Genomic DNA, 17,273 nt, shown 5'->3' with positions numbered 1-17,273 from the left:
GCATTGTTGAGTTATCACATGGTCAAGCTTTTACCATTCAAGGTCACTGTGACCTTGACCTTTGGCCCGATGACCCCCAAAAACAATAGGGGTCATCTACTGGTCAGGCCCAACCTCCAAGTCAATTATGAGGGCCATGGGTGCAGGCATTGTTGAGTTATCACTCGGACAACATTTTACCATTCAATGTCACTATGACCTTGATCTTTGACCCGATGAGCCCCAAAAACAATAGGGGTCAGCTACTGGTCAGGCCCTACCTCCAAGTCAAGAATGATGGCCGTGGGTGCAGGCATTGTCGAGTTATCACTCAGACATCCTTTTACCATTCAAGGTCACTGTGACCTTGACCTTTGGCCCGATGACCCCCAAAAACAATAGGGGTCATCTAATGGTCAGGCCAACTTCCATATCAAGTTTGATGACCATAGGTCTAGGCATTGTTGAGTTATCACTCGGACAAGCTTTAAAATTATTTTACAATTAAAGGTCACTGTGACCTTGACCTTTGACCCGATGAGCCCTTAAATCTATAGGGGTCATCTACTGGTTAGGCCCAACCTTCATGTCAAGTTTGATGACCATACGTCCAGGAATTATTGAGTTATCACTCGGACAAGCTTTGGTCTACCGACGGACCGACCGACTGACATACCGACATGCCTGTGCAAAGCAATATACCCCTCTTCTTCGAAGGGGGGCATAAAAAAATTGTTCTGAGACTCATCTATACAATGTATATTCATTATACTATACATTTTTGTTTATTTGAAAAAAGCAAAAAGTGTAAAGCAAAAAAAACTTCTATCTTATTTACAACAACAGTTATTTTTGCACACAAGTTTTTTTTTTCTGTTCATGTGGGTCAACTTAAGAAATTAAAAAATCAATAGGGTTCATCTGCTGGTCATGACCAATAAGCCTACCTAGTATGAGGTCCCTGGGTCAAAGCGTTCTCAAGTTATTGATCGGAAACCGTTTTTCATGTTAAGGTCACACTGACCTTGACCTTTGACCCACTGACCTCAAAATCAATAGGGTTCATCTGCTGGTCATGACCAATACACCTACCAAGTATGAGGTTCCTGGGTCAAAGCGTTCTCAAGTTATTGATCGGAAACCGTTTTTCATGTAAAGGTCACACTGACCTTGACCTTTGACCCACTGACCTCAAAATCAATAGGGTTCATCTGCTGGTGATGACCAATACACATACCAAGTATGAGGTCCCTCGGTCAAAGCGTTCTCAAGTTATTGATCGGAAACCATTTGGTATTCCGACCGACCGACAGACAGACCGACCGACCGACCGACATGTGCAAAACAATATACCCCACTTTTTTCAAAAGGGGGCATAAAAAAGTGCGTCTAATACCCAGTCATTTACGGTATAAAATAATAATAATGAGAAATCGGTAACTTTCCAAACAAACAGACACATATTTTGTTTATTCAAATGCCTCAAATTGTTCATTAATTTATTTGTTCACAATGTTGGTTCACCAATATTGGTTTTATTTATAGTTTTTGATTCATTTTACATTATCTTGGGTCCCAGTATAGATCTACACCCATTTCTTTTTGCAGTAGTCACTTGCTTTTGGAGTTTTGTTTGTTGTGTGTTTTTTCTTATAATTGCAAATGATGGCAGTGGATACCGCAGGGTTTTTGCCAGGATTTTCTGAAGGCTTGTCGAAACTGAGTAATTGGGTGGGTTTGGGAGGGATGTCCACTCCCTATGTTGAGATTTTTTTATAACTCAATTTAAATCATTTTCCATGATATCCAGACTTGAACAAAATGTTGTTGTTTTTTCAAAATTTAGAAGGGTGTGTTTGAATATCAAAATTAAAATTTGTCTGTGGTAGTATGATTGTACTTGTCTGGAGTCTTCTTTAGTGCAATGTCACATTTTTCTCGTAAAATCATGTAAATTGAAAAAAAGAAAAGAAAGTGCAACATCTGAAACAATCATAATGGCATAAATACACAAACAAAAACAAATATGTAGGGGACGAATCTTAGTTTGGTACGGGATAGATGGGGTTAATAGAGCATTTGTGAAAAAGGCACTACCCAACAAGAGTGACACTCACAAAATACGCCCATCAATAATTTCTTGGATTCTAAGAAAACTTACTGTCACATTGGCCCTTTGAGAAGCAAGCTTTTCAAGCATTTTCAGCAAGTTTGGTGAAGGTCAGATGAGAATTGTTCAAGTTAGAGAGTAGACAAAGCTTAAATGGCAAGGGCAGTAATCCTGAAGTGCTTCGGGGCATTTGGCTGATTATCATACTTGACCGATTTATTTTACCAACAAATATTTTCAGCAAGTTTGGTGAAGATCAGATGATAACTGTTCAAATTAGACAGTGGACAAAGCAAAAATGGCAAATTTTGACCAATTCAAGGGCCATAATCCTGAAGAGCCTGGCTGGTTATAGAACTTTGCCAAGAATATATACCAACAAACATTTAAAGTAGCAAGTTTGGTGAAATTCGGATAAAAACTGTTCAAGATTGAGAGTAGACAAAGCTAAAATGGCCAATTTTGATAAATTCAGGGGGCCATAACTCTGGAGTGCCTAAAGCGATTAGGCTGGTTATCGAACTTGACCTAGATATTTCACCAACAAACACTTTCATGAAGTTTGGTGGAAATTGGATGAGAAATGTTCAAGTTAGAGAGCGGACAAAGCTAAAATGGACAATTTTGACAAATTCAGGGGGCCATAACTCTGGAGTGCCTAAAGCGATTTGGCTGGTTATTGAACTTGACCGAGATATTTCACCAACAAACACTTTCATGACGTCTGGTGGAAATTGGATGAGAAATGATCAAGTTAGAGAGCGGACAAAGCTAAAATGGCCAATTTTGACAAATTCAGGGGGCCATAACTCTGGAGTACCTAAAGCGATTTGGCTGGTTATCGAACTTGACCTAGATATTTCACCAACAAACACTTTCATGAAGTTTGGTGGAAATTGGATGAGAAATGTTCAAGTTAGAGAGCGGACAACATTGTGGAGCCGCCCGCCCGCCATGGGTGTTCCCATAATACGGCCATAGTAAGATGGGCGTATAAAAAGGGGGCAGGGTGGTAAAAAGAGCCACGGGCGGAATGCTCTCAAAAACGGGCTAGCTGGAGCACTGGATAGTCAATTGCAATGTCAGGGTAAGGAATCACGTGACATCAATGGTAGTGATGGGCCTATGCTCGATTATAATTGAAAATTGATCGGAAAACTTCAAAATTGGCGATAATCAATTGTAATGATCATAATCGATTAACGCGGAACATCCGACAAATTTATCAAGGGAGGTTACTCAGCATTCATTTACAATTTTTTTATTTTGCTGACATTTCCGCTCATTTTTCTTTGGGTTCAATTCATAAGAATGGCAGCAAAAAATGACGATGTGCTGTACGATTATCCGGGTGGAAGATCAAAGTCTGGCTCTTCTTTGCATTTAAAAAAATCAAACCAGGACCTCCAACCAAAGAAAACCTTGACATTAGAAAGGCGTATTGACGCCTTTGCAAAAAGGCTTACGCAAACAAAGGTACAGTGACTAGATAAGTAAGCTCATCACTGATTTTTGTCATGACTGTTCAGATTTATTTTTGTTTAAACTTCGTCATCTAAGGAGTATGATGGGTTTTTTTTTATCTTGTTTGATACGAAAATATCACTTAACAAATTAATTTTGTAAAAAAACATTTTGCAAATAAATTGTAGAATACTGAAATGGTCAGGTGACTGTGTTGACACGAAAATGAAGTTGACAATATAATTAAAATGATGAAAAATTATTTGTTTATATGCTTTTGACAATAGAAGATGCTTTAGAACATTTCATTTTCATTTCAGGCAATACCACAAACTTTCAGTTTCATTTACAACATGACCATCCCCATGATTCTTCTGGTGAAATGAAGAAAGCTACAAAACAACCAGTCCATGCAAAGTTGTGTTTCGCGCCCCCGAGACCCAACTCTGATAGACAGGCCATTATAGATGATGCATTGCTGAAACTTCTTGTCGCCAAAGTGGACCCCAGTCCTGGGGTCATGAAGATTCATTCCCAAGATTGTCTAAGTTGGCCAAAAAGTATCTATGTTGCCAGGCTTCATCTGTATCAAGTGAGCGAGTTGGAATTTCTGATGTGAACATTTCAGTTTAATATTTGTGCTTTTTTCCTTAAAAATAGATTTATTTCTGTTTTATGTTTGTTAGTTTCCTGAAAATAAATATGTTAGTTCTATTCTTTGATTTATACATAAAATTCAGCTTACAGAGACAAAGTGATACCCATTACCTTCAAGTATATCACTAGCAACCACTGCTCTATAATATCCGATTAAAGCCGATGTCTATTGGTTTATGGTCTCCGATTGTAACCGATAATCAATTGTAAAATTCAACAGATTGCCCATCACTACTCAATGGGCTTCTCACATGGGTCACCACGGGTCATGTGATGTGAACAAGCAAGAAAATGACATAAATTTCTCAGAAAAGATATGAAAATATTCAGTCTATAAATAACTACGCTATTTTCTGCTTCTAAACGAGTGAAATATTTTAGATTTTCATTGTATTGTAAAGATGCAATGCCATTTCAAAATTTCAACTCGAGAGAATTTTGTAGAACGATGCAAAGCTGTTTGCAGCGTGAAATTTTCGCGCTTAGATTAAAAATTGAGTACACCCATCAATTAACACATAATTGCTTAATTCAAAATCGAAGGCCAATAATATTATTGATTGAAAAGATGAAGTTATTTACCCCCTAATGCCAATTTATTATTGGAGGAGTTGGTGAGAGCCACGAACGGAAATGGATGATGCATCAAGTGAAATATTCCCGACACGCCTTCTGGCGTTCAGCTAACCATTATGATAGCAGATCAGCACTTGATTATATGGCCAACACGCGTTCTTGCTATCGATCAACTATTAGGTAAACATAAACTGTGTATTGTCAATATTGAGGACTATTTTGATAAAGATCGTCCCTGCGGGAAAGGAGGCATGGCGGTGTCATTAACGTGTGTCGTTAATTAGCCTTGTCGCATGAAGGGCATCCGCCCCCAAATGTCATAAATATCTGACGGAAACCCTGGACTACGGATTGACTGCATTTGAAACAGCATGAAACACACTCTATGAAACACCATATATCATTAATTATTTGTATATATAAAGTTGATCGATCCGTATATTACAGTATTTTCATAAAAATCCAGTTTTATGACGTCAGCAGTCCATTTCATAATTTGAAAGTCCGGATCTTGCCAAAAATGTAATATGGACAGCTGACGTCAAACAACTGGTAAGTGCGGCTTGCTATTTTCACAACAGCGATAATTTGTCTGAAGTTAACATTATTATCTTTGTTCAATAAAACACATCTAAAGCACTTTAAAAATATTGAATGGTAATATAAATACACTATCGTTGGCTGACTGGCATGTCCCTAAAATGCCATATATGACCCTCAGTGGTGTGTAATATAATTTCTTAAATAGGATACTACAAAAGTATCATACATTTTTGTAGCTTACCCAAGTCTTTTTTGGCTCTCTTCTTGAGTTAGATCTTCAAATTCACTGGCTTCTTCTCCCATGAAGGCGTCATGGTCATAGTCGTTGTTGTGTTCACCATTCAGTTCATGTTCTTTATCGCTCAATTTCTGTAAAAGAAGAAAGGTTGAAAACATTGTCTAAATTAATGTGATTTCTTAGATATGATCTTCATTCATAAAGATCAGATTAGAGGGACAGGTTCTTCAGTAACTCGCACATTTGTCATTATAGACTTGCATACCCTAAAAGAAGTGACAGGGATTCATTTTAATAGATATTTTGTCTGATTTTGGGACTAAAATGCTTAACCTGATTAAAAATTTGTAAACCTCCCGCTCATTCCATCAAAATAATAATACTGGCCACTATTTTGCTACCAGTATTTTACATTTATAACTGACTACCTTATTCGTAATTGAACTACTAAGGGTAGCTTTCACAAAACTTAATCCATGAACAGAGGCGATTTTAAACAAGAGATGTTTGTCAAACATTATGCCCACCCTGAGCGCCATGTTGTCAGGATTACTTGTACAATTGAATGAAATATGCATGGACCGAAATGACAGCTGATTTGTTATTGACATTAAATGCCTTTGAGGCAGTTTTAAGATTATGACCATTTAAAGTGTTAATATAGTAGGTACAGTTTTAAATCATATTCAGATGATGACTGATATTTGCAGATATCACTGTGACCTTGACCTTTTGCCCGATGACCCCCAAATCAAAAGGGTCAACTACTGGTCAGGTACAAACTCCTTGTCAAGTTTGAGGGTGCACTGGCATTGTTGAGTTATTGCTCAGACAACCTTTTATCATTCAAGGTCACTGTCACCTTGACCTTTGACCTGATGACCCCTAAAATCAATATGGGTCATCTACTGGTCAGGCCCAGCATCCATGTCAAGGTTGATGATCATCGGTCCAGGAATTTTCAAGTTTGCCTTCAAGGTCACTGTGACCTTGACCTTTGACCCCTGAAATCAATAGGGATCATCTACTGGTCAGGCCCATCCTCCAAGTCAAGTTTGAGGGCCATGGGTGCAGGCATTGTTGAGTTATCACTCAGACAACCTTTTATCATTCAAGGTCACTGTGACCTTGACCTTTGACCCAATGACCCCCAAAATTGATAGGAGTCATCTACTGGTCAGGCCCAACCTCCAAGTCAAGTTTGAGGGCCATGGGGTGAGGCATTACTGAGTTATCACTGGGACAACCTTTTATCATTCAGGGTCACTGTGACCTTGACCGTTGGCCCGATGAACCCCAAAACCAATAGGGGTCAACTACTGGTCAGGCTCAAAGTCTTAGTAAAGTTTGAGGGCTATGGGTGCAGGCGTTGTCGAGTTATCACTCGGACAACCTTTTATCATTCAAGGTCACTGTGACCTTGACCCTTGGTCTGATTACCCAGAAATTGTTAGGGGTCATCTACTGGTCAGGCCCAGCCTCCATGTCAAGTTTGATGACCATAGGTCTAGGCATTGTTAAGTTATCACTCGGATAAGCTTTGACAACCTTTTACCATTCAAGGTCACTGTGACCTTGGACTTTGACCCAATGACCCCCAAAATCTATTGGGGTCATCCACTAATCAGGCACAACCTTCATGTCAAGTTTGATGACCATACATCCAGGAATTGTCTAGTTATCACTCGGACAAGCTTTGGTCTAACCCACAGACCAAACGACATGTGCAAAGCAATAAAACCCCTCTTCATCGAAGGGGGGCATAAAAAAAGTTGGACCAGTGGATGGCCAGTTTTGCCCCAGGGGCATATTTTGAACCAACTTGGTACAGGTTTACTTCATGAGTGGTGCCAGTTTTGACCCCAGGGGCATAATTGGAACAAGCTTGGTAGAGGACCACTAGACAATATATATATATATATCACCAAATATCTAAGCTCTAAACCCCATGGTTTTTGTCAAGAAGATTTCTAACATTGTTTTTCTCGGTTGGCATTGCAACCAGAGTTCGGCATGGAATACATTTTTTTTAACAAATTTGAAAGGGTACCACCCATGGAACATCCCTGTGATGTTTCATCAAAATAAGTTGGTTAAGGAGATGTTGTCAGTGATTTTTTTTCGTGAAATTTACCGCCGAATAACGGCTGTTTCCCCTCGCCGAAAATCATCCAATTTTCCCAAAAAATAGTCATATTTTCCCAAAAAAAGGTTATCAATTCCCCTCAGAAATGAATAAAAAATACAATTATGAATTGTCAGGGTTTTTTTCGGCAATATTTATAGCCGGTATTCATGTCATAAAGTATCCTTTTTTTTCCCCATTACTGATTACAAATTCCAAATCTGGAGTTCTCCAACTAAAAATAATAAGAATAAAAGACGATGGAAATGTAAACAAAACAGTTATTTCCCTTACATGCAAGCGTCTATTCAAAGAGACATACAATGATGTAACATCCGCGTCATGGTGAAAGGTGGATTTTCATTGGTTGAAATATATTTTTTTATCCATTCAGAGAGTATGTAACAAATTAAGAGTTAAAAACATTGTGTTAAAACATGTGTCATTGTCAACAAAAGGATTTATAATTCAAAAGTGACAGTAAATTATTCGGTGCAGGAGGGGATTAAAATAACTAATTAAATAGACAATGCTGTTCTTTGTCATGCCTCACCTACATGTTTACATACATGACATTGACCTTCATTGCCAATATCGGAAAATGACAGAACTGAGAAATGAAATTGAAAGTAGACAACTGGGTGAAATGACAAAATATTTATTTATTATAATGATGGTGTATTTACTTTTTGATGAATGCCGAAGGAAACATGTTGATGAGATTTTACAAAATTCATTCATTTTTGTGTTTTGATCAATTGCAAACAAGACTATAAATAGTCTTGTTTGCAATTGATCAAAACACCAAATTTGGAAATTGGAAAAAATAAAAATATTGATATATTAATTCCATTCTCTCTATGAGTGTGAAAGTCATCATTTATATTAGACAGCAGATTTTGTATCCAATTTAAGAGGAATTAAGAAATTGTTTATTTCAAAGAGTTAAAACAAGGGATTAAACAATGTAAGGTGTTAACAGAGTCAGTGCATATTATGATGAAAATACCAATGTAATTCATTAAAGTATTATATAAATTATATCCTTTGTTATTATTTATGAAGAATTTCCCAACAGGGTCATTTGGCACAAAAATCATGTTTTACATGTTTTTATGATAGTAACTGTCATTAAAGAGAGTTGAAACAGTTTTAATAGGTTTCTTTGTTACTGGTTATTTTAAATGACCATTTTAATGTTCATTGTATTTTCCCAATTTTGGGAATTAACGCACTTATTTTCCCAATTGTAAAGCCACAGGTGGTTTTGAAAATTTAAATAAAAATCACTGACCCATTTGAAATGCAGTCAAACTCATTTACATCCAGTAGTCAATAGAGTCGGCCACCTGCGTTTACATGCCGTAATGGGCAGTTTTGGCAAAAGGGTTATTGTAATTTTGGTAAAATCATGGTTGGTACGTTTCCATAGCAACCTTTTCTATTTCATGTCTAATACATAATAGTGGAATATTTAATTTTTATTATTCAGTTATAATGTAATATCAATTTCATACTTGAATACTGTTTGGCGATCCTTTTTAAAAACAATTGCTAACTTTCTATGGCTTTGTATCACTAAAATAACTGTGAGAGGTTTGTTTGCTGAAAATTATATCATTATGACATCAAATATCATAACTCAGATAAACAATCACAAAATGTTGTTAATTTAGTCAATTTAAACCTGAACCCGCTGCATTTACGCAGTGTTCCTAATTCTTTGGTTCACTGATTAGCCGAAGAGGGTAAGAGAAAAAAATATTCCCGCATGATCATCTTTACTTTTCATCAAAACAGCGAATAAATATATATAAACTTTGACCTGATCCATCACCCTGTCTTTGTGTTCCTTGTTTGGAGGAAGGGCAGAACAGCAGCTGCTGGTCAGCAGAGCAAGGGCCAGACTGGCGGAACTTAGTTTCATGGTAAGCAGCCTGAAAAGATAAACCAATCATATTCCAAGGTGCTCAACTTTAATTTATAATTTATACACTAATTTAGATATTTATTATCTCTGTTCTGACAGCTGACAACATTATAATAATAATGATAACAGTGGTTAATCAATCAATTTGGGTAAAATAACCTGACATTTACAGAAAATGCACATACTGTCCAAGATCCAGTGTGTCTTTTATCTAGCCTGCACAATAAAAGGTCCAGTTATCGCTATGTTTATAATTATCAGTAAATTAACTTATAATCAGTAATTTGCTGATCAATCAATGATATCCTGAAGCATCCTGGATCTGCTGGACCTGCATATAGGCAAGCAGTAGCCCTGCTTGCTGTTGAACATCAGTCATGGTGAAATTAATGTTTATTTGCATATATTATTCCTTTATAATACATGTATTTTGTTGGATTTGTTCATTGTCATGCAGACGCCCATTGATGTGGAAGAGGCGCATTGGGAGCATAATGACCGCCCTAGCTGCTCCATACAATAGTTGTTAGAGCGCAGTAAGAAAAATATAACTCCTTGTAAGCGCCATAGACCCGCTGTTTATGCACATTAGAGACGCAGTGTCATCACAGAAAATGCTGTACGAGGCAGGGTTAGTGCTACCAATTACCATTATGTTCGCACTGCAACCACTGCAGTGATCCTGTGGCAGTGTAGGAGACCTTACTAAACTGCTACGGTGACCTCAAGGCGATCACACTGCACTATTATCAGAACGCCGAGCGACGGTGTTTGTATAGGGCATTTTCAAAGTGTGCCCCGTCGCTCAGCATTCTTTGCAATCCGAAGCCATTGTGTTGCTGCAGCAGGGTTCATACAGCAAGTCAGGCTTAAAATTCAAGGAGTTTTTAAGGACTAATAATTGATTTTCAAGGACTATATCTTTACTCGTTATCAGTTACATAAACGACAAATGTTTAAAAGTTTTGGAACAAAATATAAAATTTCCACTTTTATTTCAATGTTTTAGAACATACAATTTCACCCAAATTGTCAACAGAAGGGCTATTTCTAATTGTCTTTTTTTCTTTTGCTCTTCTCCTATTACAATTTGCTTCCGTTAACAACTTTAAGTTGCCTGTATTTTCGGCTTTTTCAAACAGACAATCAGCATTTTTTTCCAAATAATCTATGTCATTTGCAATTGTCACTTTTTTCTTCTTTATTTTTTTCAATTTCAATGGAAACATTGCTTTAAATACATCACTTATATTTTCATTAGATTTGTAGCTGCAATGAGTCACAACTGTTTGCAATGTCCACAAAATCTCGCTTTTCAATATGGTGTTTTTGTTCAAATAGCTTTTCAAATTATTATTATTGCTATTGGTCAATTGCTGTGTTGGTGGTGGTATAGAGGGAAAAATGTTTGTAGAACCAGTAGAACAGTTCATCACTTTTCTTAGTGGTAAACATGTCCAGCATACAAGTTGACGGCAACATATTCCGTTTATGTTTGTCTGATTTCGCGTGGCTTTTGATCGCAGACTCGCCCATAGAACTTATATCAATGACTTTGGAGCAAAGTTTGCACATTGCCTTGTGCTTGTTGTCCTGATCTACCAACCAAGGGTATAAAAAAAACCATTTCTTATAATAAGAAATGTTGAAGACGCACGCCATCTTGGAAACCAAAACGGAAAAGGTTTTATATAATATTTTATATTGTGAAAATAGCAACGCAGGCAAAGCCCCGTACACTATCCGTACCGATACACTGACGTAAATTCTCTTTCTTTAAGCGAGACCCAAACTAAACCGAACTATTTATGTAAAGTTTTTACTTTCTGTCTTTCTTACTACGAACATAAAATACACAGACAAACTGATTTTTAAGCTTGAAAGGAAATTTAAGGACCATTTCTTACTTTTTAAGCACTTTTCAAGCAGTTTTCAAGGCAACAATAAAATTCAAGTAGTTTCAAGGAGTTTTTTTCAAATTTAAGGACTTTTCATCTAGCAGCCCAAAATTCAAGCACTTTTCAAGTCTGTGCAAACCCTGTGCAGTGATGCTTGTGATTCCACTGCGTACAGATAGGTTTTCTTGGAAGACGTAGGAACGTGGCACTTAGGTGACAGGGGTTTATACTTAATAAAAATAAAAAGTGAATGTGTGTGTGAAGAACTTCATCAATATGGCTTTTTTGAAATGAAAATTAGGTTGATATTTAGCAAGAACTAAAACAAAAGATATATGAAAATGAGTTTATTGCACAGCATGAACTAGTTCACATGCATTGTAGTCATTCTAAAATGCTATCCAGGCTTTTTTTTTAATGATGGTTAGCCTGGACTTCATTCATAACAAAATTCAAAAACATGTAAAAACTGTCTATGAAATGAAATATTCTTCATTTGTATTCTGTGGCTTAAGACTGCCAATAAATACCTTAATTCTTATCAATAACCATATCCATTTTGCAAATTCACAAGCTATTTCTTCAAAAAAAGTAATTAAAATACCAGATTTCAGTTGAAAGGAGCTTTCTTACTGCCAAAAAGAAAAAAGGTTACACACAACTATACTTTAGGGTTTTAATCTGAAGTAGTATTTTTAGTCTGGATTACCTTCCCCTAACACTATCATTATCAGTTACCACACTTTTGTATTTAATGAATTTGAAAAACATTTATCGTCACATACAGGATTCAAGATTTATTTACAAACTATTCTAAGGGCAATGTGGACAATGCATACTATTATACATATGTATATAAAATAAGACTAAATATTAAAAAAGACATGTATATCAACAGCATTGTTACACTAAGTGAATCAAAATGTTTTATTGTGTAACCTATTAATCACAATTTGACTTCAACACGACAATCCAAGTTTACAATAATCAGAGATATTACGTTTTTGCTGACTTATTAATTTATTCTGTGTATATATATTATATAGTTTCGCTAGAACAGATGTTTTATGATGATATTTATATTAACAAATACCTTACTCCTCACATCAGAAAACCTATACAAAACTCAACTAAAGGGAATCTTCAGGAAATTACTATTTTTAATGGAATTGATAGAAAAACGTAATTGCAGAACATTGTTGTTTGCTTTTTTTCCGACTAGAGTGCGTTTTATCGTCAAGCTTAAAGCTTATAGGAAAACAACTAGAGTAAGAATTGTTGTGTGTGTTTTTAAAAGAACTATATTGGTAAAGAGGTTAAAACATGACAAAGCCGGGCCTCTGCGTGATAATTGGCCTTCATGCTCGTATAGAATATGCCTCGGGCTGATATGAGACACTTGTGCAATCTTTGCCGACTAAACATTTAAATTGTCAAGGTCAGATGCCCAGTTAGTGACGTGAACGTGCCAGCGGTTCAAAGAGACTCTATGAAATTTCACAAAGCTTGTAAAGGCAAACCGGTAATTTTCCCCAGTATTCTCATTTCTGTCATACAAAGTAAAAGCACACCTTTAGTATTTATAATGTATGGTCGTGTTTGGACGGGAGGCTAGGTGCGTGGGGGAAAGGGGAAAGAAATGTAGAAATGTTTTTATGTCAATAGATGACAATTAAAAAATTCCAAATAATTGCAGAATTTCAAACCGTCATGGCAGGTTTTTGTCACCATACATACACATGGTCGTTCACTGGGGACCACCAGAAAACTAACTCACCTTCTGGTAGGAAGAAGGTAGGGAGGAGAGACCTCATACAGTCACCAGTTTGTACCTGAGGTTGCTCTTACCACAAGTTTGTGACAAGTACTTGAAAAAAAATTGTTGTTTGTCAGAATCTGGATGCTTTAAAGACACCAAACAAAGGATATGAAGCATACAAAAGTCCAAAGACATCCAAGTGAGCGCAGATGAGGGGTAAATTACAAAAATAGAAAATAATAAAAACGAATTGAAAAAAAAATGCCATGCATGCAAATGAAAATTCTTCCCATACTTTGATAACATTCCACAAACTGAATGATATTGCTATTTGATTCATTTTGCAAAAACTAAATGCCTTTATTCCAATTCCAATATACTAACAAAAGTAATTAATGTTTGAAAACACTTCATTCTTATTCTATTTTGAATATTTTACAGGTTTACAATACAGCATTTAAGTTGCCTAAACAAAACTACTGCCAAGGACACTATCAGCTCATACTTAAGGTATTAGCCGCGTAATACACACTTTTTTAAAAGCTTTAACCGACAACATAGTTATAATCACGGTACACTATGGGACTTTTATCCAAATTTTGAAGATTTTTTACCGTGAATTAAAAAAGTTATTTATGTTTTATTACACCCACCCCCAAACTCCAAGGGCTACAAAGAGCGACAAGTAAATATTTTGTCTATATTTGATTTTTTTTCGCATTATCAGAGATTATGAAATAAACACAACAGTTTCTGGTAAAATAAACTTCAGTTAACAGAAAAATAAAGTTCAAACGAACACATTATTGATACACATGGAAAAAATTCATTTTGATTGATCTTATGATTCTTCGGAAAAGAGCAGTTTTTCGATGTTTGAAAATATATAGCAGTTTTATAAAATTCATAAAAAATAGTTAACTATAAGGCAAGCTGCTGAAATCATTTTAGATATTATCTATGATGTCTATTGAACAATTTAAAACACAATTTATGATAGTTTACCGTCCAGTTTTGAAGAAAATATACATAATGTCATGTGACCATACATTTTTATAGCTAATAAAATACTTAAAAATCAACCTTTATCTTGTAAAAAATTATAAAGCTTAATTGGACTTATTCATAAAATGTACTCTTTGAAATAAATGATTTTTACTCATAATACTAACTCAGAATACAGAGTTTAAAACAAATAAGTGTACTTTTAAACTAAAATATGTGAAGAAACAAGAACACTAAGTGGGCTTGCCCCTCCAACACTCCAACATCAGAGTGAAAGTTCTCAACTAATGTTTTTTTTTAATATTATAATATGTAAACAATCTCTGTGGGTAATTTGATGAATATCTGTTTTATTTTGTCATTGGTATTCTAACAATTAGTGTTTTTTTCACAATAATTCTTCACTCTTCAACATTTGAAGTTTGGTCTGTTCCCATGCTTTGTACTTGTAGTGTGTGCACAGATGATAACTACTCAATGCTGAGTCAATGCTGATTTGGTTTTCATGCACCTTCAGGTACTTTACCCATCAAGAATGTTTAATGCTGTAATGGAAAAAAGTTGTACTTTAAAGCCTTTCTAACTAATTAGTATAGATAATTATACTGCCATACATATACAAAATAAAATATAAACAGTTTAATATTTCTCAACATTATTTTGAGAAAAAAAGAACAACAAGCTGATACATACATGTATATATATAAAGAAAATTATTAAATTTATCAATAAAATTCATCATCATCATCATCATCATCATCATCATCATCATCATCATCATCACCACCACCACCACCACCACCACCACCACTTGACCACCATCACCACCACCACCACTTGATTATTGAATACAGTAGGTTTATAAAAACAAAAACGGCAAGTCAGATATGTTTTATATGAAATACTCACATCATCTCGATCAGATGCGACTGCCTTGTGGATGGACATGGCTGTCAAATCCGCTCTCAAGGATCCAACATAGTAATTAATGCAGGCTGGAATTCTTCATAACCCAGTGTTGTTGACTAAGTAATATTCAGTCATTTTCCTGCCTGGAAGAAATTATACTTCTGATTATCAACCAGCAGAAACTACCACCGTAAAATACAAATGCACAAGTATTATACATTCTGCACTAATATCTGTTTTAGCCAAGAGTAATGGTTGGTAGGCACAAATGTGTAGTTGTTGGGCATATGGTTAATAATGATTCACAACAGTATGGGGTTTTAACGAGACCTACACCAAGCCAATGAATGTCAATAGTGTCCTAGCAGATGCGGCTTCAAGCCCCAAACCACATACAACTTTTTTTCACAGGTTAATTTTGAAAATATGCATTTTGTTTACAAATAACGGGTATGTACATGTATTGTGGTATGTTAGAAATAGGTCACGTACCAAAACACATCATTTTAAACAAAATTTTAAGTCTAATATTTTTCTAAGATAAAACAATCAATTTAAAGATTACATACTCATATTATATCTTAAACATAAGTTATGTACATAAGTACATATAAAAATATGCAACATGTACATAAGTACATGTAAAATATGAACATGCTGTCTAAACATTTAGCTAATAAAACTGATTTAAGAATTCCAAAGATAAATTAAAAAAACAACGTTTTTGAACACATCAACATACAAAACTACTCAAGGATACTTACATTCAGAGCCCTTTGATACGAATATCCCAGTTCCATGCCGATTGTTGACAGTTCGTTTTTTCGAGAGAAAATCTTCTCTTACGCGTATATTTCACTTATAATCCATGTTTAACTGTAATGACTCAAATTGTTAGATGTATCGTAATCAACTGTCAGCGTGTACTTTTAGTGTTTATTTATTTTAAATGTATATTCATGAGAAAAACATCACAATGTTTCCAAATCCTACGATGTAGAAATTCCATTATTGACCTATAAATAGCCGGGAAATACCTTCTGTTTCTAAAAATAGCAACATCCGGTACAGGCCGAATACGCCCGATGTTCGTCGCGATCTGTTACAGCGAGTGGCGATATATGTTGATGTTACCCGATGTTTCCCGAGTTGTATTACATGGCTAATACCTTAAGTAACTAATAGTCATGTGTAACCTTAACCAGCGAAAAGAAAATGCATTTGGATATTCTCGGCTACATTCGTTAACAAAAACAATGGTGTTTGGTGAATTTTGATGGTGTTTGAAAATGCATGTTGTTTTAACAATTCGGAACATGATTATTTTATGATATATAGTGCAATTGATGTAAAAAGGATTAGTTTTAACAGGTAAAGTGTTCTTTTTTTTGTTTTAATAGACTAAATTGGAAAATTCTTGATAAATGTGCGACCAAATTCTGATCGGCATTTTGAACATGTTTACGAATTTTGTTATGAATGACGTCCAGGCTAACCATCATTTAAAAAAAAAGCCTGGACAGCATTATAGAATGACTAACATGCATTGTACATGTATTTTATCACAAGCTCCTTTTTTATGTTATTGCCAATCCCCTTGTCATGATTAAACATTTCAATGTTAGACACAACTCTTTACAAATCATAATATGATTTTGATTAATGTCGAAGTGCAAACTTTGAAAAAGTGCACAAATTATTCAAAAGTTTGTTTGTTTTAAATTATTTTAAAAACGATTTTTTTTTAAATAAAATTCAAATCAGTGAAACTACTCTTGTTGATTAATCAGTAAAACTACCACTTTCGTGGACAATTAATGGAAAACTCCAATAAGCGTCCAAAGATTCAGATGATTTTTGACAGATAAATAAAACACATTATTTCGCTAATGTACTAATGAATAAATCTCTCTAACATCCAATCCATGCAATTATAACATTAATCACCAACCTGCACTGAATATGAAGAGAAAATCTTGTTGAGACGGAGAATAATCCAGAAATGATTCTTTAAGTCGGCACAACTCACTTTCTTGCCACTGACACTGATCTATTATCGACCAATCATATCCGATAATCC

General features: G+C 35.4%; 1 protein-coding gene across 3 annotated transcripts in view; it reads right to left on the bottom strand.

The window, feature by feature from the left end:
- The window catches only part of LOC128230404 (calumenin-like), a 60,261-nt gene extending 42,988 nt beyond the window's left edge, over positions 1–17,273 (bottom strand). For all 3 annotated transcript variants that reach the window (XM_052942633.1, XM_052942634.1, XM_052942635.1), the window contains exons 1-3: positions 17,145–17,273; positions 9,518–9,629; positions 5,571–5,698 (exon numbers count right to left, since the gene is read on the bottom strand). In XM_052942633.1, the coding sequence (XP_052798593.1) occupies positions 5,571–5,698; positions 9,518–9,619 (230 nt within the window). In that variant the 5' untranslated portion in view covers positions 9,620–9,629; positions 17,145–17,273. The remainder of the gene's footprint in view (positions 1–5,570; positions 5,699–9,517; positions 9,630–17,144) is intronic.

Source organism: Mya arenaria, chromosome 4 (assembly GCF_026914265.1).
Source record: "Mya arenaria isolate MELC-2E11 chromosome 4, ASM2691426v1".
In the NCBI taxonomy this organism is placed as follows: domain Eukaryota; kingdom Metazoa; phylum Mollusca; class Bivalvia; order Myida; family Myidae; genus Mya; species Mya arenaria.
The sequence above is the reverse complement of the archived record's forward strand: the minus strand, read 5'-3'. Positions and strand labels throughout refer to the sequence as shown.